Source organism: Protopterus annectens, chromosome 17.part0 (genome assembly GCF_019279795.1).
Source record: "Protopterus annectens isolate FY-2018-M chromosome 17.part0, PAN1.0, whole genome shotgun sequence".
Classification (NCBI taxonomy): Eukaryota; Metazoa; Chordata; order Ceratodontiformes; family Protopteridae; genus Protopterus; species Protopterus annectens.
Genome location: NC_056751.1, coordinates 82,996,903 through 83,023,586, shown reverse-complemented (window position 1 = coordinate 83,023,586; position 26,684 = coordinate 82,996,903). Strand labels below are relative to the sequence as shown.

General features: G+C 40.4%; 1 protein-coding gene across 1 annotated transcript in view; it reads right to left on the bottom strand.

Moving 5' to 3' along the window:
* The window catches only part of ZCCHC7 (zinc finger CCHC-type containing 7), a gene marked incomplete at its 5' end in the record, with an annotated part of 2,015,093 nt that overhangs the window by 817,399 nt on the left and 1,171,010 nt on the right, over window positions 1–26,684 (bottom strand). The window contains one exon of the mRNA XM_044059153.1: window positions 7,252–7,295. Within this exon, the coding sequence (XP_043915088.1) occupies window positions 7,252–7,295 (44 nt within the window). The remainder of the gene's footprint in view (window positions 1–7,251; window positions 7,296–26,684) is intronic.

The window sequence follows — 26,684 nt, the reverse complement described above, 5'->3', positions numbered from 1 at the left end:
AAGCACAACCTTCAACGAAGGCACACCCATTCAACGCATGTCTTTCGAACGCCCACTAATTGCTTTTGTAATTCTATCTGCTGCATTTCTCTACTGTGTTTCCTATTTTATATTGCAATATATCACTTTTTACATAATGCTCACTTGGCAGCAGATCGAGAGTGATTACATTATTTCAGAGCTACTTACAGGTTCATAGGTTGGTACTAGGCTATCGGCCCTAGGACCTATACAAGCCTAGCCGTAACAATTCCCTGGCTATTTCTTCCCACAATATTTACTTCCCTGGACCCATGTCTAACAGGTCGACTGACGTGATCCCCGAGGTGAATTTCCTATCTCCCATCCAATCGACAAGGTTCCTTTTGAAGATGGCCAAAGAGGCACTCTGCTTAACATGTATGGGCAGTGTATTCCAGAGTCTGGGGAGTCTCTGGGTAAGGAACCTAGGAACTTTATGCACATTTTTACTTTATTCAGCTTTACAATAGGGGTAACTCAAAACTGTACTATACAGACATATTTACTTCATCTTTCTCACATATCACTGTATATCCAAATTTATATTCCACGTTTTAAATTATATTTTTTTCTGTGTATGCAGTATTTTCATATTCTATGTTAACAATAAATTTTTTTCTGTTTACATTGTGTTTGTCTAATGGCTCAGGTCATGATTGCAAGGGTCACCTATGCAGAGTCATCTAGCTGCAATTCCTTTTTCCCATTTTTGCACATGGGGTCAGGGTGTCATTTCAACAGTGACAATCATCTACAGCCAAGCTTCACACTGCTGGGCAGCTAGCCTTGACACACACACACACACACACACACACTTGGCCAATTTAGAGTGTCCACTCTGCCTACTGCATGCCTTTGGAATGTGGGAGTAAACCAGAGCACTTGGGAGAAAGGCCATGCGAACACAGGGAGGACAAGCAAACTCCACATATAAGGCAGGTCACCTATACAGATAACATAAGTTAAATAAAATGAAGTAAGCATGTCATGAATCAGGTGTGTCACTGTGTAGATTTCTCCACAGTACTTGAAGGAAAGTGTTTCAGAAAATGCAACTTGCATATCTTTTTCCAGCATCCACATCAAGTATATTCTTTTTTATTTTCAGTTTTCTAATCACATCAATTTTTCCATTCACACATTAAATTTACTGTACTCTGATGTTCAGCACCACATTTCTCAGTTTAAATGTATCCAGCTTATTAAAAAATTGCATTCATAGAACTTAGTAGGCAACTCTGCCTAATTCTAATGTTAACCAACTCTTTGATGAAGGCATATGTTTGGCAGTTAACACAGAAAATTAAGGCTCTGAGCTGTTAACAAGGCATTTGTCATAGTCAAGGACACAGGGTTTGATTCCTTCCATGTCCATTTACCTACTGTGCAAGTCAGAACAATCACTTAGACGATGCTGCCGGGCCGCCCCTAAAAAGATACTTGTATCTAGTTGGCTTACCCAGTTAAAAATACACATAAAATAAAAAGGCATTTAAGGACTGCTTGGCCTTCTCAGTCTTCCCTCTTCCACGCTAAACAGATGCACTGTGAATCCTATCCAGCCAGCCCTCATAACATTCCTAGCTCTCAGAAAAATAACTGTTCAGCCCAGAAATACTAAGGCTTATGGAATCACAGCTTCAACACAACTTAAATGACTCATATCATGAAAATGGATTACAAAGAAATAGCATAAATACATATATATTTCAGGAAGAAAAGCCTGCACCTCAGCTCCCCAGTACACCAACTTTAAAGTAATTTTCCTCTGACTAATGAAAATACTATTTTGCAACACAGAATCTACCCCAATGATGTGCAGTGTTGGAGTTAAAATATTTAAATACAGTAGAAATTCATATGCCTTCCATGAAACACTAAATTCATATACTGGGATTATTATTTTTAATAATAATTTATTTAGTTCTGTTCAGGAAGTTGCATCTGGTTATGGTTTATTATTCCCATCTGCTCCATGCAGTCTACATTTCTCACACAATTTCTGACCCGATTTATATACCAACAGTCAACTGCTTATTCTGCAACAACAAAAAAATGCTGACTTGCATCTTCCCAAATGTGTCCACCTTCTAGCATCATACTATATATTTTAGTTCCTGTGCATGTTTTTTTCTGAAAGATGAAACATTCTTTGCATCCTCTGACTTTGCTCTGTCTCCCATAATCCATTAGGTAGAGAAATGTTACATTTATTTAGTTAATTGTACAGCTTTTCATACCGAATCTATATAAATTTCATTGCTGTACTGAAAACCATTGCTATTATGTCCCTATCCTTGTGAGGATGGGAGAACTCTACACTGTAATCTACACATCTCATCAGAGGCATAGCTAGGGTTGGGAAAAAGGGGGCCATCCCCGAGTACATGCTACTAGGGTGCTGTGCAATGACCCTTATGCAAACCTTTGTGCTACCTATAATTATATTCTTTTTATACCAGTCGTTAAATAAGAACATATACAAGGATGTTAAAATGGCCAGACAGTGGACTAAACAATGGTGCATATCCAGTTGTATCTCTGCTTTTACACAATACAGTCCTGATGCACTTTTGTGCCATACAGAGCAGCCAGTGTTTTACTTACTACTGGCACATAATCAAAAGCAGGCTGCTATGCCAGCAAACAATTTATCATGTACTGTTTCAAGAACTTACACTGCTCGATAACAACTCCATCTCACAAAAACTTTTCGCACAATGACTTGGGCAACAGAAAGTAGAAAGGGTCACTGTCAAACTTCGGCAGCCTTTAACAAGAAAAATAACCAGAGATCTTTTAGAGGTATTAGAGATATTTCAGAAATTTTATGAAAATTTGTATAAAGCACAGAAATGTGGAAATCAAGACAGAGCATATGTAGAAATATTTATGGAAGTCTTAATTATGCCAAGGTTGGAGGTAGATGAGACTCAACAGTTAAGATAGGAGGAGATGAGATAAAAATGCTTATGTATAATCAATCTGCAGGAAAGACTCCAGGAGCAGATGGAATTCCTGTGGAAGTTAGGAGGGAAGAAAGTGCTAATGATCTGCGAAACTTTAACAGTATTTTAAAAGGAGGGGAAGCACCACCATCTTGAAATAAATCTGAAGTGGCTGTATTACCTAAAGATGGCACAAACCTATCAGGCCCAGATTTGTATAGACCCATTTCAATTTTAAACCATGATTATAAAGTGTGTATGTCTATACTAGCTAAAAGAATGGCATGTGTGTTACCAGAATTGACAGATACAGAGCAGTGTGGTTTTGTGGTGGGGTGTTGAACATTTGACAACATTAATAGAACAATGATGATCCCGAGGGAAACAGAATGTAAGGAAATACTGCTGTTGCTGGTGGGTCTTGATGCAGAAAAAGCAGTCAACAGAGTAATCTGGGATTTTATGAGTAAGGTAATGGAAGCAATTGCATTCCCTGATAAAATAATAAGGTTAACTAGAAGGATATATGAAGGACCGGAGGCAAGAATTAAAGTGGGAGGGTTCCTCTCTGATAAGTTGTATTTTAACAGGAGAACCAGACAGGGATGTCCACTTTCCCCTTTGTTATTTCATTGATATTTATAACAATTCAAAGATATAATTGGACAATTTCAGGTCTTTTTGTGATATAAAATTAAAGAAGATAAAATAAAGGCTATAGCCACTTTTATGTACCCACACACAAATTGGTTCAGCAATACCCGTTATTTATGTAGACATAAGATGAAGGATTTAGGTGTATGGATTAAAAAAGGCTTCTGCTATGGTAGCTATAGATATGTGGGAAGAGAAAAAATAAAAGATAACACAACAGCTGAGAAACTAGAAGCTCTTGTTTATAGAGACGGATAGTAAGATACAAGCAGTGAAAATGTTATTAGTACCTTTAGTTTTATACAAAGGTCAGGCATATTTTTATCAACCAGAGGAGAAGCTGTGGGCAATAATTAATAAAGAGTTGAAGGAATTTATCTAGGAGGGGAACATGGCAAGAGTTAAGTGGAGTAAGTTGATCCTTCCAAAAGAACAATGTAGTTTAGGATTACCTAATTTGAAGGGGTACTTTAGAGCTACACAGATAAGGCATATATACATAATGCAAGGATAAGGTTTTAATTCAAAGTGGAAAGAAATAATGATTTAGCAGGGAGAAGTTCAAGAAACAAGGACAGAGAAGGATTTCGGATGCAGATCTTTAAGGAGAATAATGACTACCATTGAGATTATTTTCATAAAGTAGCAGAAAGTATTCTAAGTAACCCAAAACAAGAGTGAAGAAAGGAGATTTTGCCAATAGGGATGGCTGCACGGGTACTGAGAACAGGCAAAAAGGAGCTGGAATTTACTGGAGAAAATCGGCAAAGCAACCAAGGTATTGGGAGCAAATAACTAGACAGGGAAAGATGATAGAGTGGGATGAGGCAAAGAAGACATTTGGACTGCTGGCCAGAGATTGCCTTCGCTACTAGGGACTGATATCAGAGTGTAGGCAAAGAGAAAGGGATAGACAAATCATAAGTGAAAGACCTTCGCTGGTAGAGTTTTTAGTTTCATCTGGAAAGAAGCTGCTGCTAAAAATAGGATAATTAGGAGAGGGTATAAAATGCTGCATAACTATAAGAATTAATCGGAGGAGGTTAGAAATGATTGGGAAGAGAGAACGGAAAAGCAGCTTACAAGATAAAAATGGGAGGACATAAGAAGGGTTCCCAAGTATGTAGCAAGTCCAGAAGTTTTAGAATTTTTGCTTGGAAGTATTTGCATAGGTATTTTTATACCCCAAGCAGACTTCAAATATTTTTTTTCCCCAGGTAGACAGCAAACATTGAAGGTGTGATAGGGAAGAAAGAGGTGACTAGGAAACTATGTTTTGGGAGTGTAATGTGTTGGCACATTTTGAAAATTTCCCTACACAGTACTCTGTCAGAAAAGCAGTATGAATAAATGACTAACTAAAGAAATTATTACTTAGAGCTGGGACACAAGATCTGAATTTCTTGGAAATAATATGGACTTGTTAGGTTTAATTCTGTTCAATGCCAAAAAACAGAAATTACTAGAAAATGGAAATCAAAGTGTAAACCAACTGTATTTGAAGAATTGAATATTGTAAAAGAGAAAAAAAAAACTGGGAGACAGATCTTTAGAAAAGGGAAGGAGCAAATTTCATAGAAATAAATGGAAACTGTGGGAACTGTACATGTGGAATAATGTTCTGGAGGAGGACTGAGGTTTTAGGAAGGCAGTAAATGAGCAATGTATGTAATATTGGACTGATGATATATATTAAAAATGAAATGTGATATATAATTTATAAAAGGAAAAAAAGGTAATGTGGTTTGGTTTCTATTAGTGAATGTTTTCTAGTGTTTTATTTTATTGATTTACTGACATTTGATTACCGGGAAAGTCTGACTGGGTAGAAGTCCATTTTCAGCAGAGGCTTGGGGGGGGGGGGCTCCAAATTATTACAAAACACTTTAAGAACAATAATTTTATAATCTTCAAAAATTTAATAAATTATAACAAATTGGACATAAAAACAGTGGTTATGAATCAATACAAGGTATATGACAATCATTTAATATTTAAAGAAATTTTAGACCGTTTGTAGAGAAATTAAAGGTAAGTTAGTGTAATACAAACAGGAATTGCAATATGAAGTGAAGGAAAAAAACAGGCTTATGGTATATTTAGAGAGAAAATCAGAGAAGAGAATTAGATAGCGGTAAGGAAATAAGTGAAAAAGTGACAGAAAGGAGGTATAAGGAATGAAAGGGTACTTGTTCACATTTAGGGATATAGATTATCCTGGTTTTGAGAAAAAAAAGTCAGATTTTAGCTAGGAAGTCTTTCAGAGTGGTTTTCAAAGATGGGAGGGTGGGTATAGACCTGATGGATACAGGAAAAGTGTTCCAGGCCTTAGCAACCTTGTACCAGCATAGACAATACCCAGCAGATTTGCTAGGTTTATAGACAGACAGGAGTTTTTGGTTACTGGATTGCAATGACTGACTGGGAACATAGTTGTGTTGAATGTTTTTTAATGCTAGACAGGCAGATGGATGCTGGATAATTTTATAGGTGGCAAGAAGTTATGTATATGTTAGTTAATGTGGCAGTTCTAACAAATTCAGGCTTTTCAGTGCTGAAGGGGTTATGTGTTGCAAATGAAGCAACTTTGTTACAGAATTGCTCAAGTTTCAGTTTTTGGGAAGCCTGGGGGTTAGTAAGGATGGGAGCACATAGACAGTCAGGACGAGAAAAATAGTGGAAAGGGTAGTTTTAGTTGCATCGGTGAGAAAGTTTTTGGCTCTGCAAAACATCCCTAGTTTTTTGTTTTTTTTTAAATATTTTTATTGCATTGTAAAATAGCACGAATAAAATTACAAAATTCAATAATCAAATAAAACAAAAAATAAAGCATCAGTAGTTTTTGATGAGTTGTTCTTATGCAATTTTGTATATGTAGGTGGAATGTAAGATTATCATCCACTATTACCCCTAATAGTTTGCTATGAGAAGTGACTTCAATGGTTGTATTATGAAGAGAGATGACTTTAAATTTAGTTTTTCACGAGAGAGGGATTTAGGGAAAAGAGTAGTATTTTTTGTCTTTTTTGGGTTGAGCATGAGTTGTGAGTTATGAAGCCATGTTTCAGTGGCTGCTACAGCTTCCAGAGTAATTTTTTGGAGGTGTACCACATTGTCAGATGTGGAAATGAGAGTAGAATCATCTGCATATTGCATTAAGGTGGCCTGTTGTGTGGAAGTACAAAGAGTGTTTGGCGAAAATGTTTTAAGAGATAATTTAATAAAGGAGTTTAAAAAACCTTACACTGCTCACCAGAAAAAATCCGAATGATTGTCCAGATAAGTTTTCAAATGAGATTTGCTAAGACGATGGTACTTAGCATATTAATATACCCAGGCTATAATAAAAGCAACACCATGATCTTAGTAGGTAGGTAGTATATGAAAAGCACAATGAATAAAACAATTCTTTGGCTCTTCATTTGGTATCTGTACTTTATACCATGACTCTTTCAGTGAGAAATTTGGATCCCATTTACTTCACTGTTAACATATGTGCTGCTATTTCAAAAATAATACATAAGTTATTGGCAATTTGCACTGTTTTACGTCTGTTTTAAAACGTGGATGCAAAACTTAGCATCATTTATTGAAGTTTTTCATGTGAATTATGATACATAAATCTTACCTCTCTGTCCTTTTCTCCAATTGACCATTCTACATCAGATTTACCTGAAAACAGAAAAGAAACAAAAAATCATAACTATTTCAAAATGTCTTAACATTTACATTTATTCAGCATTCCTCATGAGAATAACAGAAATAAACTACTGACAATGTGCAGGTTCCTTCCATTTACAGCAGCTGTGGATCCAAAACAAAAAATATTCAATTCTAAACATGGCATACTTACTCTCTACTCAGTGAATAGTACTTTAAAAGGTCAACTTTTCATTATATTTTACTAGCTTATAAAACTTGTTTAAAAAGCAATCCAATAATTCTGTGAAAGCTCCACATGGTTTAGTACTGCTAAGCTATATTCAGTCCATGAAAAGACTTAAAATAACCATGTCAGAAAATTGGGTATAATAAATTCACATACCAGTGCGTGTACCCAAAAAATGCAACTTCACTAACCCCCCCCCCCATAAGGATAACATCTAGCACTGAAGCTGTTCAACTATTTTTAAATGGAGACAAACTGTACAGAAACTTGTAAATGCACTAAATTTCAGTCACCATGGAAGACCTTAAACTGGCTGTTGAGTTACATTGTGCATTCCCATTCAAAAAAATAAATACATAAATACTTGTGGACATATTACATTTTAGAAAGTCTCCCCTTTTCAAAAAGCAACTGCTGTGACTGGTGGAAGAAAGTCTAATGGTGCTGCTGGCCTAATGCCAAAACCCCATAAGGGATAGACTGGTTTAAAGTGACCTTGGGGTTTACCTAAACCACACAGCTGCTCCAGCTCATGAACATCAAGAAACTGTATACAAGTACACATGGTTACTGTGGCAGGAGTAAGTGAGAACAAGGGCAGGAATTTCGAATTTCTAATTAAGAAAGTACCCCACGATGAAATGGTCAGGGAATGTGACATCCTGTCTTCTCATTCCTTTTATGAATGCATGAATGTAAAGGCATGTCTATATTACATCCGGGGTCTTATAACACAAATAAAGGCACTTCTCCCCATCTGCCTAATTTTAACTAATTTTTCTGCTTGTTGGGGGGGGGGGGTGATTTGGGGAGCTACTAAAGCTGGGGTGTTAATCAGTACTAACTTCCACATAGTACATGTTTTAATAGTATCAGAAATATTGCAAAGAATGATTATCAAAAACAATGTTATAAAAAAACTTAAGTAGTTACTGGTCTTAGTGGTATTTTAAATTAAGTCACAAACTTGCTGATGTACATCTCTGTACAGAGCTATACAAATGCAATTATTTTCTGCTGTGCACACTGCAAAAATGTTTGGTATTTCACAGCATCAGTAATTACTACCTTTAGTAATTTAAACTTCACAGACTAATATGCTGTTTAAATCCCCTTAATTACAAGATAAACAAGTAAACAAGTTACTGACAAAAATGTTTTTTGTATGATCACTCCCTTTCCTCTTCCAGTTATCACCTTTCCTACGACTTCTCAGTCTGTGTTACTTTTTCCTCATGCAAGAAACTGAACATTAGAAAGGGTATAAGAGAATTTCACAAATTATTGTTCAGTGAGACACCACTCAACATTTTCTGGAGCAAATGACATCTGTTGCACTACGATCAAACAGTACTCAACAAGAAGAGTAACTATTTTATATGGAAGGTATTACTCCCACCCCTGCACACCCTGCAAACCAACTCTAAAATTAATACATGCAACAGAAGAGTGAAATCTTCACCACTGCACTACCTAAACAGACTTCAGAGTCTGAAGAACTGTATTCAAAAAGAGGTAACAGTCATACACTGACTCATCAAGGAAATGTACTATACTGCTCAAGTAAATGATACACTCGTTTACACAAAAGCCATTAATATAATCAGAATTTATGTACTTACCATAACTTGGCATCTGTGTTGTCCATTTTCATTCTTCCTCACTATTGGGTTATGGATCCAACCCTCGGATCTGACTAGGCTACATTTCTTAAGAGATGGATCCTAGTCTCAAGCTCCTCCCTCTACCCACAATGCTCCATCATCTCTGTAGCTTCCTCAGATCAAGTTTGTTGCCCTATTGTCTACTGAATAAAGAGACATAACAGATAGAAGGAAATCATAGGCTCAAACCAGGAACATAAAGGTTCCCATAAATCCAATACGTCCTCAGGAACTAATAGGATGGGGGATGGCTGGGAGGGAAGGTGAGGAAAATGGACAACACAGATGCCAAGTTATGGTAAGTAAATAACTTCTAAATCTGATGTTGCCCTTTTCATTCTTCCTCACTACTGGGTCAGAGTCCCCAGCTACGCTACTCTCGGGTGGCCTCAAGGAAGGATATGCCGGAGAACTGTCGAACCAAAGGAAGCTCCACCTCTGGAGACAATGTCCAATTTATACTGTATCTTAAAGGTATGAGTCTTTGACTAAGAGGCTGCAGCTCAAATATCATCAATCAAAGCTCTGGAGGAGAAAACTAATGATGTAGCCGTAGATCTGATGGAATGGGCCTTAGGAAGACAGAGCAATTTAAATCCAGTTTTTGAATAAATGAGCGATATACAGTAAGTAATCCACTTAGCCAGCATGACTTTGGAAATCGGTTGACCTTGCCAGTGAGAAAGAAACAAACAGCTGGGCAGACTTTCTGCACTGTTTTGTGCTATAAAGGTAGAACCGTAGCTGCCTATGAACATCAAGCAGATGCAAAATATATTTGCCCTTGTTAGAAAAATTCAGAAAGAAGACTGGCAATTCTATAGACTGGTTAATATTAGTCTCTGTGGCTACATTAGGCATAAAGGATGGATTGGTACAGAGAGAAGCTCTATCTTTGTGAAAAATAATGTAAGGTGGTTTCGATAATAAGGCCTGAAGCTTGGAAATTCTTCCTGCTGAAGTAACAGCTACCAACAATATGGTCTTCCACAAAAGGAATTTAATTTCACAATCATTAGCCGGCTCAAAAGGTTTTTGAGTTAGTCCTCAAATAATAATAGTCAGATCCCATGGTGTAGTGGGGTCTAAGCAGAAAAATCCATTTTATAAAGGCTTTGCATAAATTAGACACTGCAAGGGAGCCAAAAGCATCTCCAGCATGAACATTTGAAATGGCTGCCAGTTGAAGCTTGATAGTGGAAAAAACTTGCTCCTTCCTTGAAAAGAGAAGTAAGGAAGAGAATAATGGCTTAAACTGGGGCTGAGAAAGGGTCACTATTCTCTTTGGTAGTCCAAATGGCAAACCTTTTCCATTTGCTTTGATACACTTTTTTAGTAAAAGCTTTTTAAGAAGCTAAAACTATGTTTTGAACAGGGAAACCAAGCCTGGACCTTTACAAAATTACCGGAATTGGAGATACCAAGCAGCCAAGCAGGTGAGCAGATTGGGGTGTTGATTCCCTGATGGATGAGAGAGGAAGCCCTATCTGGGCTACAGAATCCATTGGGGTATTTCAGATGAGACAAAAGAAAGGGGAACCATACCTGAGGAGGCCAGTAGGGGGCAATGAGGATCACTGAACTCTTCAGCCTTCTGCCTTTCTGTAGAAACTTTGGGATTAATGGTAGAGTGGGTAAAGCATAAAGGAGAATGGAGGGTCAATCATGAACTACAGCACCCCCTCAGACGCTCCCCCAGAGGAGGGATAAGAGTGAAGTACTTGTTGTTTTCGGGGGATGCAAAGAGGTCACAGCAAGGTTGGCCCCAATGGCTGATAATCAGATTTTCCACTGACTGACTGAGAGACCACTCGTGAGGGGTAATGGACTTGCTGAGTTTGTCTGCTAGAACATTGGATTTCCCCGGTATATGTGTTGCAGGCCTGAAGATACTGCCCATTCCCAGACTCTCATGGCTTCTCTGCATAACAGGTAAGAATGGGTTCCTTCTTGCTTACTGATATACCAGACTACTGACATGTTGTAGGTGTGTGTTGCAATCATCCCACGGGGAAGGTTGTCCTGAAAGGCTTGCAATGTTAGAAGAACTGCTCTCATCTCTAGGACGAGACCACGTGCCTTTGACCAGCTTTCCCTCGATATGCCCCCTCACCCTAATTGGGAAGTGTCTGTAGTCACTGTGGCCGTACAATGGGGGAGAAGGAACGGTCTGCCTAGGAAAAGATCATCTGAATTAATCTACCACTGAAGATTATGTCTGCAAACCGAAGCCAACTTGATAGGAACAGATAATTGTTGGTAAAGAATAGACCACTGAACAGCCAAAGTCCATTGGAGAACTCACATAAAGAACATTGCTAAGGGCACTAGGGCAATGGCAGCCAACATAGAGCTAAGAGCTTGAAGTATCAATTTTGCCAAGGGGAGACGGTAAAGAAATTATTTCCCATACTTGGTGTCTCAAGGATGTTATGTGATGAGGATTCAAAGAAGCTATCTGGCTGCATTGTATCCAAGACCACACCGATGAATTCCACCCCCTGAATTAGGGACAGGTTCGATTTGGCAAGGTTTATGGCAATGGCTAGGTACCTGGAGGTCTGGAACAAACAGTCCCTGGTCTGAAGTAGTTGATGCTGGGTTTCAGTAGTGAGAAGCCAGTCATCCAAATACAGAAATGCCTGAAATCCTTTCAGCCTCAGGTGAGCTGCCAGTACTGCCATGCATTTGGTACACACCCTGAGGGATGTGGTCAGTCCAAAGGGGAGAGCTCTGAACTGGTAGTGACTGGCTCCCAGCCTGAAGTGTAAATGACTTCTGGAGCATCTGTCTATTTTTATGGGATAGTATGCATCCTGAAGGTCTATTGAGCACATTCAATCGTCCATGCACAACAGTGGTAGGATGGACTGAACCATAACCAACTGGAACTTTGACTTCTTTACATGTTGATTTAGACTGCTCAGATTTAGGATGTGTCTGAGGTCCCCTGTTTTCTCTGGTACTAAAAAGAAACAGGAGTAAGTTAAGAATCCTCTTTGTTCAATTGGCACATCTTGGATGACTTTCTTGCAGTAATTTTTGAATTTTCAGAACTGCATACTCCCTCCAACTGGGTGGTATGTCAGGGAGTTTCTTTTGTTCCACTGGAGGAGGAAGGGAAAAGGGAATGTAATAACCTCTGGATATTATGCTTAGTGCCCAGGCATTTGTTGTCAGATTGGTCCAAGTGTCTAGGTGCAGGAAACAATGACCCCCAACTGCCTCCAGAGATGAACAGTCAGGCAGCGCTTTGGGAGCACTGATAGGACTTGTCAGAGAAAGATTCTCTGAAGCCCTGATTCTGTGGACCCCCTCTGCCTCTGGGGTGGTGTCTACCACTGAAACTTCCTCCTCTGCCTCTGAAGGAAGAGTCCCCGCGCTGATCCTTAAAATGGCTTTGAGATTTTCAAAACCAAGTCTTCTTACCACCTTGCTGACTTCTGGAGAAAGTGCGCTTAGGGGTAGAAAACTTGATCCCAAAGGCAGACAGTATCTTTCCTTCCTGCTTGCTGTGGGTAAGAGTCTCTTTGACAGGTGGCCCATACAAGGAGGAGCCACTGAAAGGGGCATTGACAAAGGATGCCTTAAAGGGTTCTGTAAAGTCATAGTCTCATCCAGGCATGCCTTCTGACTGCAAAACCTGAGCCAGCTACCCTTGAGGCACCTTCCACTGAATGGGAGATAAGCCTCATGGAAGAATTGGACACAGAAGCAATTGTAGCCAATTGGGGGAGATGCTTTCTTGAAGTCCTCATCCGTCATGGTCTCTACAAGAGTGCTGGACATTTTCCTTTGCCAAATCTCTCTGCAAACGACTGAAATGTGCCAAGTAATTTAATAATCTCAGCATGAACATAGCTGAGGTGTAAATGCGCTTACCCAAATCTGTCCATTGCTCAAGGCTCCCTGTTCGGCGGCTGGACAGAGGAGCTCTGTTCGACCATCTCCTTCTTGGTGGTTGGTGCTAGAATGATGGCATTAAAAGGGACACCCTTGGACCAATGAAGTCTGTCTTTGGGGGGAACCAAAAACCTATCCTGGCATTTGGGGATTGGTTCGATAGTGTCCGGCTCCTTCCAAGCTCAGTGGGAGGTTGTCCTTTGGGGGAGGGGTCATCCAAGATACAAACGGGCCCACCCTAAAAGCATCCAAGAACACAGACTCTTCAGAAGAATGAGGTTGGACCAACCAGCCACCTTTCTACCTAAGGATCTCCAAAATGCCTCCAAAGGAGACATCATCAGGTGGTGATTGTAGGGATCCTTCTTTCTCATCAAAGTCCGTGTCTTCTGTGAATGACTCCACTAGGAGTCAATGTGCCTCCTTTTGCACATCTTCTTCTAATGAATCTCCTCTGTAGGGTGTTCAGAGGAGGTATCAGAAGAAAGGGGCCTTCCTTAGAGGGGAAAAACTTGGAAGCTTCTCGAGGCAGGCTGACTCTGGACAGGGATAATGGGCTCAGCACCCTTTTCACAATCTTTTCACAATCTGGATGCCAACGGACCAGGAGAAACTCCTTCCATCTTTCTCGAAGCTGGGGAGCTGAAGAAACATGGATTAAAATCATCTCAGATCCGTGGTCCTCAGACAGGATCGGACCCAAGCTGTCGAGGGCCGAAGTGCCAAGAGGAAGGACTGGGTCCCAAAAAGTCAGAATCTAACCTCTCCCCTGCATAAGACATCAACCTCAGATCGGAGACCCACTCTGATCTGAAGATCTCAGAGCAGAGCTAGTCAGGGTAGTTGCCAGAGTGAAGGAAGGAAGCTTTCATGGATCCAAAGCTGACTGTCTCAGGGGTTTACCATCACGTTCGACACTACTGTGGCCGAAAGTGCAGATATCCAAAGAAAATGCTCTGAAATCACACCACCAACCACAGTAAATGCCGAACTGAGCATTTCAGTGAAGCTGAATGTGGAAAATTTCAACTTCACTGGAATGCTCATAGCCGCTAAACATATTTTAACACGTTTTGCAGGGGGGCAAGCCCTCCTGTACCCGCCATGTGGGGGGCTGTGCCCCCACCCCCCTACTTATTATATATATATATATATATATATATATATATATATATATATATATATATATATATATATACAAACTCTGAGATCGCACTACACTGAGGAAAAGGTGCATTTCCCAATCCCCACTATAGAGCGATCTGCACTACACTATCAAACCTTGCTATAGTGGCTGTTTGCTATTGTCAGGTTCGACAATATAGTACTCGCACTAATGGTTCTGCTACCTGATTAACGCACATACGTTAAACGCACACAGTGTGATCGACTATGTGATTGTAAACCTCTCTCAGGAACTTAGGATCCTGCGACTCTGAAGTCACTGGTCAGATCAGAGAAGGAGACTGGATCATAGTAGCGAGAACACACTCTGACACAACTGGGGAAGGAGCTGACAATACCTCCATCTGGATCTGAGTTTTGAGAAACCTCCACGTCATCCTGTCTGTATCTACATCCAACAGACCCCTGGAGGACTTAGACGAATCAACCAATGTAGGTCTGGACAAGTTTGGAACAGTTTTGAGGGCAGTGTTGGGAAACTGTCCTGATTGCAAACTCTGGGGTTCAGATCCTAATACTGGGATCTAAGGTCTTTGGATCTGAGGCAGAAGAAGTTGGCCTAATAGAGGCAGTCACATGAGAGGTGCCTGTCTGATATGAAGGGCAATTTGGATCCAAAGGGGCAGAAGTAGGTCTTGGATCCGGAGGCCTTAGCAGTCTTGGTCAGAGGCTCCACTGAAGCTCTGGTAGTCTTATAGGTTCATAGGTTCATACTAGGCTATCTGCCCTAGGGCATTTATAAGCCTAGCCAGAGTGTGTTTGGCTTTCGCCACCCATTTTAAATTAATTTTGCTATGCCCTTTTTAGAGGTTAGTATACTGTGCCTCTGTCTAACAGTGACACAGAAGTGATACCCGGGGTAAACCTACGATCTCCCATCCACTCATCAAGATTCCTCTTGAAGAGAATCAATGAGGGACTCTGCCTAACCTGGACTGGGATTTTATTCCAGAGTGAAGGGAGCCTCTGGGTTAAAATGGCCCCTACTTCAAACCCACGACCATCACACCTATAGGGTGCTGCATTAACCTGCCATGCCACACAGCTCTTTGTATGGGAGTGTTTCCTCAGCTCTGAAGACCCAGTATGGCTAGCTGGGGGGTTTGAGCCCCTTAAGATGAGGATGAAGCAGGGAACAAACCTTTTAGGATAAATTTGTTCCTGCAGTCAGCAATGGCTTGGGCATCGAATCCCTTGCAAATGTGACAGCATGAATGCAGGTGATCTGGACCTAAACAATACACACACTTGCTATGTGCATCGGAATGGGAGATCTTATGCCCTCATTCCAAGCAATGCTTGAAACCTGTAGGCTTATCTGACATGGTATATGAGAAAAAAAAAACAGCACAGTAATACCACACTACAAAAAAAAAAAAAAAAAAAAAAAACAGCTAATACACTATTAACTACTGATAACACAAGAGAATAACTTTTTTTTAAAACTGTCAATAAATGGAATGAAAAAAGAAAAGCGGAAGGCAGAAATGCCAACCGTGTGGAGGTAGAAACAGGAAGGAAGGGCAAACACACAGACTAGTCCCTAATGCCTGCGAAACCTGAAAGGGAGAGGAGGAGACTATAGCAAACAACACAAGAAATAAAAATAAGAAAGAATAAGTATAAGAAGACAAGAAAAGCATTAGACTTATCATAACCCAAGTCGAAACCGAGAATCCGCGTCGTGCCAGCTAGGTGGCATACAAGATTTGAGGAATCTACAGAGATGGTGGAGCATTATGGGTAGAGGGAGGAGCTCAACACTAGGATCCAAGTCTAAGAAATGCAGCTGAGTCAGATCAGTAACACAAAAGTGAGGAAGAATGAAAAGGACAACATCAGATACAAAAGATGCCAACAGAGAAAAAGCCTTTCATTTTTGTACTTTTCCCACTGGGTGTTGTGCTAACTGTCAACCACATACGGCATCCCTTAGGCATTGTAGCAAGTGGAGTGGAAATAAGAGTGAATCTTTCATTTTTGCACCTATAGCCATGGCTAACTCAAAGTGTGAAGGCCCAGTTCTTAATTTTTAGATGGAAATGCAAAAACTAAAATCTGTTAACACGTGAACAATTGATTCCAAAAGTCATTCAGGGAAGAAAAAATATCTGCATCTGTATACTTATTTATATATTTATTTATTATTTATTTTACAATTGTTTATCGAGATAGTCCGACTGGATACATGTCCATTTTCAGTGAAGGCCTGAGGATAAAATCTCCAAAAAGACATTTAACAAACTGTTACATTTTTACAGTTTAAAACACAAAATAAAACACAATTAAAAGGATTTTCACACAGATGTAAACAGACACAAAAACAGATACACAAACAAATTATTATATTTTTACTCAGATGGAAAATTCTAGACAGTGTTTTTAAAAATGATAGGGTATTGAATGCCTAGTAGGCTAATCTGGTAGTAGATCCAAGGAGATCACAGGATTTATAAGTTAAGAAACAAAGTATAGGCAGAAGTCCTCCATGTGCACACGAGTGATGGTTAGAGTTAGTCTGGATTAGGACAAGGACATAGCCATAGTTTTTTTAAAGTAGTGAATCAGACTTTTCTTGAATTGAGGTAGAGAGAGTTCAGATGTAAGATTAGCAGGAAGAGAATTCCAAGTTTTGCCAACAGAGTTAGCAAATAGAGATTTACTGGCTGTGTTGTTGGATTTGAGAGTTTGAACTAGTAGTCTTTCAGATGAACGAAGTTCATATAAATAAATATTTATCTAAATATATAGAAAAATATATAGATATATAAATAAATACTTATCTAAACTGGAACTTACCTATAGATGAATCTATAACCACTCACACACACACTTTATATATATATTTTTATTTAACATTTGTTAACCGAGAAAGTCCGACTTGGAATGAAGCCAATTTTCAGCAGAGGCCCAGGGAGAAATGCTCCAGATGCATGTCTTTTTAAAGTGGAAGGAAACCAGGGCACCTGGAGGAAACCCACACGAACACAGATGGCACTCCAGCCAAGAATCGAACTGGAGAACATCTTGCTGTGAGGCGACAATGCTACTGCTGCATAACTGCTCCATCCAATACACACACACACACACACACACACACACACACACACACACACACACACGCATTTATAGCAATTATTTAAGGCAGCTCATGCAACATAGGGATAAAGCCTGGAAGTTACAACTGTACACCAAGTCTCAAACATCCCTGCAACAATACAGGTAGTTAAGGAACCATAGCAAATGATGCATAAAACAGAGCAAAAAGTTTATTATAACACCACCGCAAATTCCTCATCATACAATCCAAAAATAGTTCTTAAAATCAATAAATACATTGCTCGTCCTGGAAAATCAACTCAACCCAGCCCATCCCCAACCAATAACTCCCAAAGCATTGCTTCACAATTTAACTCACATTTTATGCATACAGTCACGTCCCACATACAAAACAAAACTACTACAAATCCAGCCATCCCACTCCAATCACTGAAGCCATAACCGATCTTTACACTCGCTCCAGTGCCAATATCTACAGTTAAAAAATATCTATACACCCTTAAGAAAACAACCACTGACCACGTTCCATCTGAACACCTCAAACTCAATGCAGACAGCCTTGCGAGGCCTGTACAGTCTAATAAACCACTTTATCCAACAAACAAATGTCCTTACCTTATGGGAAAAATCCTGTATAATACCTCTCCATACATGCAGCTCATCAACCAAGCTCACAAACTAAAGACTAACTGCCATTATCCAAAATCTTGGAAAGATGTATCCAGTCTTAACTTATTACATGCATTACTTCTCATAACCTTTTCTCTACTTTACTGCATGGCTTCAGACCCAAATCACAGTACAACTACTGCCCTTTTAAAGGTTCACAGATATAATAAATCACAACAGAAATTTGGGTCTTATAATCTCAGCCCTATTTCTTGATGTAACCAAGGCATTTAACAGAATCATCAAAGATGCCTTCTCCTCTTTCATTTCTATGTCCTTCGTAGTCCCACAAGGTTCCAACCTAGTACTACTAATGTTTAATTTAATCATCAATGACCTAGAAACAGCAGTCAAGAAGCCAGCATAATGTAATACACCAATGACTCCACTCAAATGTGCGCTGCTAGGACATGCTCCAAACACTCACCCAGAAATCCTTCTCTTCCACAGAAGCTGGGCTTGACAACTCAACTCCTTTTGAATCCAAAAAAAATAAACTACTACTGTTCACCTCCAACTCTCTCTCTCTTCCCAAAAATCTACCTTAAATACATTGTCATTCAACAAGACCAGTAGAGAACTGGTATCAAACACTTAAGTACTAAGTGTGATTACAGATGACCACCTGAAATTTGATATTCACGTCAGCAAGCCATAAACAAGACACACCAAAAGCTAGGCTGCCTCTATAGATTAAAACACTACCTGACTGACTGCCATACAAAATACAGCCACTTCTTTTCTACTCCCCACCCTATTATATGTATTTCCTGTCCCAACCAATCTCAACTCCTCTTTATTAGCCAAACTAGAACAAAGCTACAATACAGTAGCCAAAATTTGCAAATGACTAACAATATAGATTATATCACTGGCTCTATCTAAAACAACTAAATTGGCTCGAATTAAGTAATTCTCTATAGTGCTCACAATTACAAACTACTGCACAACCCTGAAAATTCCAATCTCTTCAGTCCATCCTTCAACCTTACACTACTGAGACCTATGCATTCCACTGACAAATCATTACTCTCCAAACTAAATCGAACAATGCAGGAAACTCCTTGTATTCACATTGCATTGCATTGCAAATAGCCGGAATACCATCTCACCACATCTAAGAACAGCTACAACCAAAAAGACTTTAAATACCAACAAAAGCAGTACTTGATACATAAATGGCTCTGCACCTGCTTCACCCTTGGTTAAATTGGTACTAATATAGCTTCATGAATTCATGCCATGACTCTCTGCTGCACAAAACCTAATTTTCTGTTAAACTTGCAACTATACCCGCCTGTAACATCTCTTCTCCTTTACCTTCCTTGTGGCTACTTACTTTCTTTGGACAGTTTTAACTCAATCTAAGCATTCTGATGATATATATAAAACTGGTCATATAGGTTAATTGCTTCAATCCCTTCTTCCATCTACATACCTTGCTCTAACTACTTTTGATTATCATTCTTTCAGCACGCCAACTCAAAGTCACTCTATATATATAATGCATGCATACTTTTTTTTTTCAGTCACTCTGTATTTACATCATTTATCTTTTGCCTTTACACATTCGAACCAACTATGATAATCATTTTGTGTATATGTATATATTGCATTTTGTCATTCACTCTGTATATAATATCATGTATCTGCTGTGTTTTCCCATTCTGAGACTGAAATAGGTCCAGTGATATCAGTGTTCTACACAGGTTAATACATTCAAAATAACATAAATAAATAAAATAAAATATTGCACTGTATTTAAAAAAGTATTCATATACAACATGATGCAAATATATAAATGCAGTACAGTTTTGTTAACTATCACTGAAAAAGATAAAGTGCAAAAAAATATACTTATACCAGCTTGTTATATCCAGATGGTTATAGTACACAACACTGCCAGGTAATTAGCTCTGCTACTAAGCACAATTTCACAGAAATTGTCTAAGTGGTTCCACCTGTGTCCCTCATTAACAGGGGTGACACGTACTGACTAAGGTTTTTTGGAGGATAAACTCTTGGTTACGCTTGTAAGGGCCTCAGGCCCATTAGCCTAGTAACCTCCTATGATTCTATGATGTAACTGCTATTTTTAATCAAAACTGTTTACAAATGATGTAACTGAATATAAAGAATGTTTGAAAAATGGAACAGTTGCTCATGAATGAAACTGACTGCAAATGATGAAACAATGTCCATGATATCTGTATAATGGAGCTTTTCTCTCCAGGCCTCCAATGAAAACAGGCATTGCTCAGTCATATTTTCCCAGTAAATAAATGCCAGTTGATAAATAAATACTTGTGTGTTTGCAATGGTCATACAAACAACACTGTTGACATACACCAATAACCCAGTTACACTTACAGGGCTGTGTTAACACCTCAGCCATGGTAGCTCTACTGCTTTGTACATCTCTGCACTGTTGTCAGGTTACTTGTGGTACTCTGTGAACAGACTAGTTGTATGCACATCACACTTTGTCAGTGTTTTCCATACTCTGGTACATCACAGAGATTTCTTAATCTAGCCTGCTGGAAAGAAAACCTAAGAGTGTAAGATACCACTTCATCAGGCTCCCAACTCAATGAGTTCTTGGTCCGCTGGATTCAGTTTACTACTACTAGAGGCTGCTATCCATTCCCTACACACTGAATTTAGTTTAATGCTGCCATAAGATGCTTCATCTTGCCTACCTGAAAACCAGTCGACTCAGTCTAATAGGATGCGCTACACTGGATGGCAAATTCTATAACACATTGGATTCAGTTTAATACTAGAGGCTGCTATGCATTCCCTGCACACTGAATTTAGTTTAATGCTGCCATAAGATGCTTCATCTTACCTACTTGAAAACCATCAGACTCAGTCTAATACTTCCATAGGCTGCCCTATACTGGATTGCAAATTCTATAAAGTACAGTTCTGTACACTTACCATAAATGTTGATGTTCGAGTGTATTCACTGTTGCAGTCATTACATTTGGGTTATCTGCTTGCAGTAGCCCTCAGTCAGCCTGATTAACAAAGTCTTGGGTCCTACATTGGTTGCTGTCTCTTCTTCTGTGACGTCAGGTCGTCAGGGGTATAAAACATGCAACCGACGTCATTACATCAGTTTTTCTTGCCCCAGATGTCAGGTGCCCCCCTAATAGGAAGCAATTAAATCTATAACTATACAAGGTTATACCTCAAACAAAAAAGCAAATACACCAAAAAAGCTTTTAAGCATTGAAAAGGAGAGAAGAGGTATAACCAAAAGAAGTCAGGGGGCTGGAGGGAGGGTAACCAGGACTGCAACAGTGAATACACTCGAACATCTACATTTATGGTAAGTGTACACAACTGTACTATGTTCTTCGTGTTTCACTGTTGCAGTCATTACATTTGGGTATATTCCCAAAGCTAAGGATGGGAGGAGGACTTTAGAAAGCATTAGGACCAGCTATAAGACCCTGCAAAACTGCAGTGGCAAAGCCAGCTCTGGATTTAGAGAAAATTGGCAAATGCTAATGCTTGGTGAAAGTATGTACAGAACTCCAGGTAGCAGCTTCTACGATGTCGCTGGTAGTACCTGAAAAAGGCTGTAGAGGTAGATGCAGCCCTGGTTGAGTGGGGTCTGATCACCTGTGGGATAGGTTTTCCATGGTGCTTATAGCAGAAATGAATGCAATGCCCTATCCATTTGGAGATGGCTCACTTTGAAATAGCCTTCCCCTCTGTCCCTGCAGCAAATGCCACCAGCAGTTGTTCAGATTTCCTTTGAGGTTTAGACCTGCCCAAGTAGAATCTAAGTTGTCTGTGCACATCTAAGGAGTGCAGTATCTGTTCCCCTTTGTTCTGTGGAAAGAAGGTTGGCAAATGAATGGACTGATTAATGGCCACACTGGATACCACCTTTGGCATGAAAGAGGGATTGGTCCTGAGGGGCACCCTGTCCGCATGAAAGATGATGAAAGGCTCCACTGCCATAAGGGCCTGTAATTCAGATACCCTTCTTGCTGAAGTGGTGGCTAACAGGGAAGCTGTTTTCCAAGAAAGGAATTTTAAATCTGCAGTAGCAGCTGGCTCGAAAGGAGGAAGGGTAAGTTTCTCCAATACAAAGTTAAGGTGCCAGGCTGGAATTGGAGCTCTCCTGGGTGGTCTTAAATTTTTGGCCCCTCTGAGGAACTGCTTGAGCAGTGGAAGAAAGAACAGGGGAGGTTTTGTGTTATAATAAGCTGAAATGGCTGAGGCGTGAATTTTTGTTGAGGAAAAAGACAGGCCCTTGTGAAGCATCTCAGTTAAGTATTGTAAAATCTGAGCTAAACTGGGCACTGATGTGCTCATCCCTTGAGATTGGTTCCAGGCACAGAATCTTTTCCATTTTTCAGCATAAGATTTTTTAGTACTAGGCCTCCTTACCTCTAAAATGACATCCATCACTGGTTTACTGAGGGATGGTAAAGGGGAGCTTAGGTAATTAGCCAGGTTGCTAGGTTCAGTGTTTGAAGCTGAGGGTGCAGAATCTGGTTCTCCTGCTGAGACAGTGGGGTAGGAGTCTGAGGCAGGTGCCCTGGGGCCAACAGTAACACACTGCGTAGGAGGGGGTACCAGTGTTGGCATGGCCAGGCTGGTGCAATCAAAATCATCCTTGGTTTGTCTTGTTTGATCTTCAGTAGTACTTTGAAGAGCAGAGGCAGAGGAGGAAAGGCATAAACTGATACGTTTTTCCAGCTGAAGGACAGAGCATCCACTTTCCAAGCTTGACTGTGGGGAGTCCTTGTGCAAAATTTTTCCAATTGATAGTTCTGGGGGGAGGCAAACAGGTCTATATCTGGGCTCCCCCATTTGCTTGTCAACATGTTGAAAATCCTTGGTTCCAGTTTCCACTCGTGGGTCCATGAGGTTTCTGCTTAGTCCGTCTGCCAGTGCATTTAGTTTTCCTGGCAGGAATTGAGCCTATAGATGCACTTGGTAGCTCAAGGCTGTGTTCCACAATGCCAAGGCTAGTCTGCAGAGGGGGTAAGAATGTGTACCCCCCTGCTTGTTTATGTACCACATAGTGGTGTTGTCCGTCTTTACCATTAATTGTCCTGGAAGACTGTGGTCCTTGAAGGCTGTCAGAGCATTCAGTACAGCTAACATTTCTTTATGATTGATGTGAAGGTGCATTTGAATTGGGTTCCATTTGCCCTGAATGTACTTCCCTGCCAGGTGTGCCCCCCCATGCATAGTCTGATGCATCTGTTGTTAGGGTTTGGGTGGCAGGGGGTAGTGTGAATGGTAGTCCCTTGTTTTGGTGGCAGGCCTCTGCCCACCAAAGGAACTCTAGGCGTAGACAAGGAATGATAGGAATCATTGCTTCTAGATCCAGAGAATGTTGACACCATAGGCTTTTTAGATACCATTGTAGTTTCCTCATATGCAGTCTTGCATATGGAATTAGAAGAATGCAGGAGGCCATGAACCCCAAGGCTTGTAGTATTTGCCTTGCAGATAGCAGGGTTTTTATGGCCACTTGTATGAAGTAGGTTGGCAAGTGAATTTGATTCTCTGGCGTGAGGAAAGCCATCTGGGAAGTTGTATTCAAGCTTGCTCCCAGGAATATAATTTGTTGACAGGGTACCAGGTGTGATTTCTTTTTGTTTATGGTGTACCCCAGACAAGTTAGCACGCTCTGTACAAAAGCCAGATGATTCAAAAGTATGTCCTGGTTTTCTGCCTGAATTAGACAACTGTCCAGGTATTGGAATATTTGAATATTTCTTTGCCAGCAAAATGCAATGACTGGAGCAAGGCACTTTGTGAAAAACCAGGGTGCAGTAGATAAGCCAAAAGGCAGTGCAGAGAACTGATAGTGCATGTAGCCTGCTTTGAAGCGTAGGTATCTTCTGCAAGATTCCCCGATTGGGATGTGCAGGTATGCTTCCTTTAAATTTAGTGTTGCCAACCAGGCATCTTTGCTTGGCATAGGAAGCAAGTGGTGAAGAATCAGCATCTTGAATTTTGGAATCACCAAAAAGGTGTTTAGAGTAGGCAGGTCCAGGATAGGATGCCATGAATGGTCTTTTCTGGATACCAGGAAAAATCTCGAGTAGAAACCTTGTCCCTTTTTCTCTTCTGGTACCAACTGAATACACCCCTATACTTAAGAGAGAGAGAGAGAGTACTTGCTTTTGGGCCTCTGCCCACTGATTTAGAGGTCGAACCGGCCAACTGCTTGGAGTTGGTAACGTGTGGAAGTGAAATCTGTATCCTTGGGACACTATATTTAAAACCCATTTGTTTTGGGTAATGAGTCCCCAGCTCTTTGCATGAAGTGCAATCTTTCCCCCCAAAGGGGCAGTCAGTTGAGAAGTGTTTGGAAGTTTTAAAAATAAGTCATTGAGACAGTTTACCATAGGGGGGAGTTTTATTACTCCCAAATTTGGAAGTGGAGGCCCCCCCACTGCTTAGTCCTGTGCGTCCTCTGGGACTGAAGCCTGGGTACTTTGCTGGATCTGGGTTTGTACTGCGAAGGTCTGGAAGAGGCAGGAAAGGACCAATTCTTAGATGGCCAATTCCTACTAAATCTTGGAGGTTGTACTTGTAAAAAGTCTAACAGTTTGCATAGATTTAGCTTTTTCCTCCATCTTTTTAAGAACTACTTCTGCCTTGTTGCCAAACAGGTGGTTCTGATTTAAGGGAGCATCCAGTAATTTTGCTTTAACATGATCTGGCAAGGATTGCTCCTTAATCAAGCATGCCTTCTAAGTACTGACCCAGTTACCGCAGCCCTGCAAGATGCCTGTAGTGAATCAAAACCACATTGCAATGTATGTTTACCAAATTGTTCAGCAGAATGCATAAAATCCTGTAAAGCCTTATTTTCAGCACAATCAGGAATCAACATAATTTTCTGTTTAAGCAATCCAATAATATGCAGCTGCTACTTTAACATATGAAACTGGCAATTCAAGGCCCTAATGGCCAAAGTTGCAGAAGTGTATACCTTCTTACCCCATCTATCCAGCGCCCTGGAGTCTCTATCAGAGAGGGTAGGATTTTTGGCAGTAGTAGCTTTAATGCCCTTGGGTCCCTGTGAAACGGTTTCAGGATCTGCAGTAGGATTTTTGAAAAGGAACTTGTGAGAGTCAGGAACCCTGTAATATCTATCAGGTTTTCTGGAAGCAGGAGGTAAAGAGTCAGGGGCCATGCTAGATTCCAAAAAGGCATCATCAACAATGTCCAGTACAGGAGGTATAGCTAAAGGCCTGTGCTGGGGCAGGAGTAAGACATCCCTAAGACTCTTTTTAGAATCAGAGAAATCATGACTTTCCCAACAAAAAAGCTCCCTGAGAGTATGCAAGGTTTCACCAAAAGAGAAATCCTCTGGGGTGGAAGCAGAGGGAATAGAGTCCTCAGCATCAGAATCCTCATAGGTAGATAAGGGTAAATCCTGGTCATCAGAGGAAACAGAAATTTTAGAATCCTGGTCAGAAGTATCATAAGCAAACTCAGTCCTAGGTCTCAGAGGGGGAAGGTTGGCTTCCCCTGATTAAAGTAATAAGGTCTTCAGTCATTCTTATCATTTGTTTTTTTAGGCATAGAGGCCTGACCATGCAGTCTGGGCGTCAGTTTTCTAGGCATGGTTCGAGTTTTAGGCCTTGAAGAAGAAGATGGTGTCGGTTTAATATGCAAGTCAGTAGGCCTGAATACACCCTCAGAAGCCGGTGCCTGCACAGCGGCTCCGGACCCATCCAAGGTAGAGACATCCACAGGTTCCATAGTTGAAGCATCTCGTGGCATACTGGACTCCAAACGGGTCTCAATAGAGGCCTGTGAATCTGAAGAAGCGGGTATCAGGGGCTGCGAAAGCACCTCACTGAGTACCGACGAACTGGGCGGCCTATCTCTGTCTTTATTTTTGCGTTTTTTCAGAATGTCAGTAGTCGGATGGCTTACCGAAGACATATCAGGATAATTGAACCGAGCACCAAAAAAGTTAAAAGAGCAAATATACCGATGACGGATAGTTCATGGTTTAAATAAGGCACAAAACCGAAAGCGAGGTATGTCGTGGTCAGGGCATAGGCAAGGAATACAGTACGAAAGAAAATGTTTATGAGGTATTTGCTTTCCACAAGAAATGTAATTATTTACTTTTACTGACATCAGTTTAGAGCAAGAAAAAGTTTCCCCAATGGGGTACTTAGCTTTTAGTTGAAGACTTCGGTTCTGAAACTCAAAAACGAAAATTTCAGGAGTCGGCCGACTGGCACTTGCGAACTGCTTCTGCTTCCGGCACCGCACAGCAAGAAAGACTGATGTAATGACGTCGGCTGCATGTTTTATACCCCTGACGACCTGATGTCATGGAAGAAGAGACAGCAACCGACGTAGGACCCAAGACTTTGTTAATCAGGCCGACTGAGGGCTATTGCAAGCAGATAACCCAAATGTAATGACTGCAACAGTGAAACACGAAGAACATCACAGACGATTCAGTTTAATACTAGAGGCTGCTAACCATTCCCTGCACACTGAATTTAGTTTAATGCTGCCATAACATGCTTCATCTTGCCTTCCTGAAAACCATCAGACTCAGTCTAATACTTCCATATGATAACGTACACTGGATGGCAAATTCTGTATCATACTGGGTTTAGTTTAATTCTGCACTGGATGCTTTTCTTTGAGCAGCTGAAGGCCACTGAATTTGCAAAG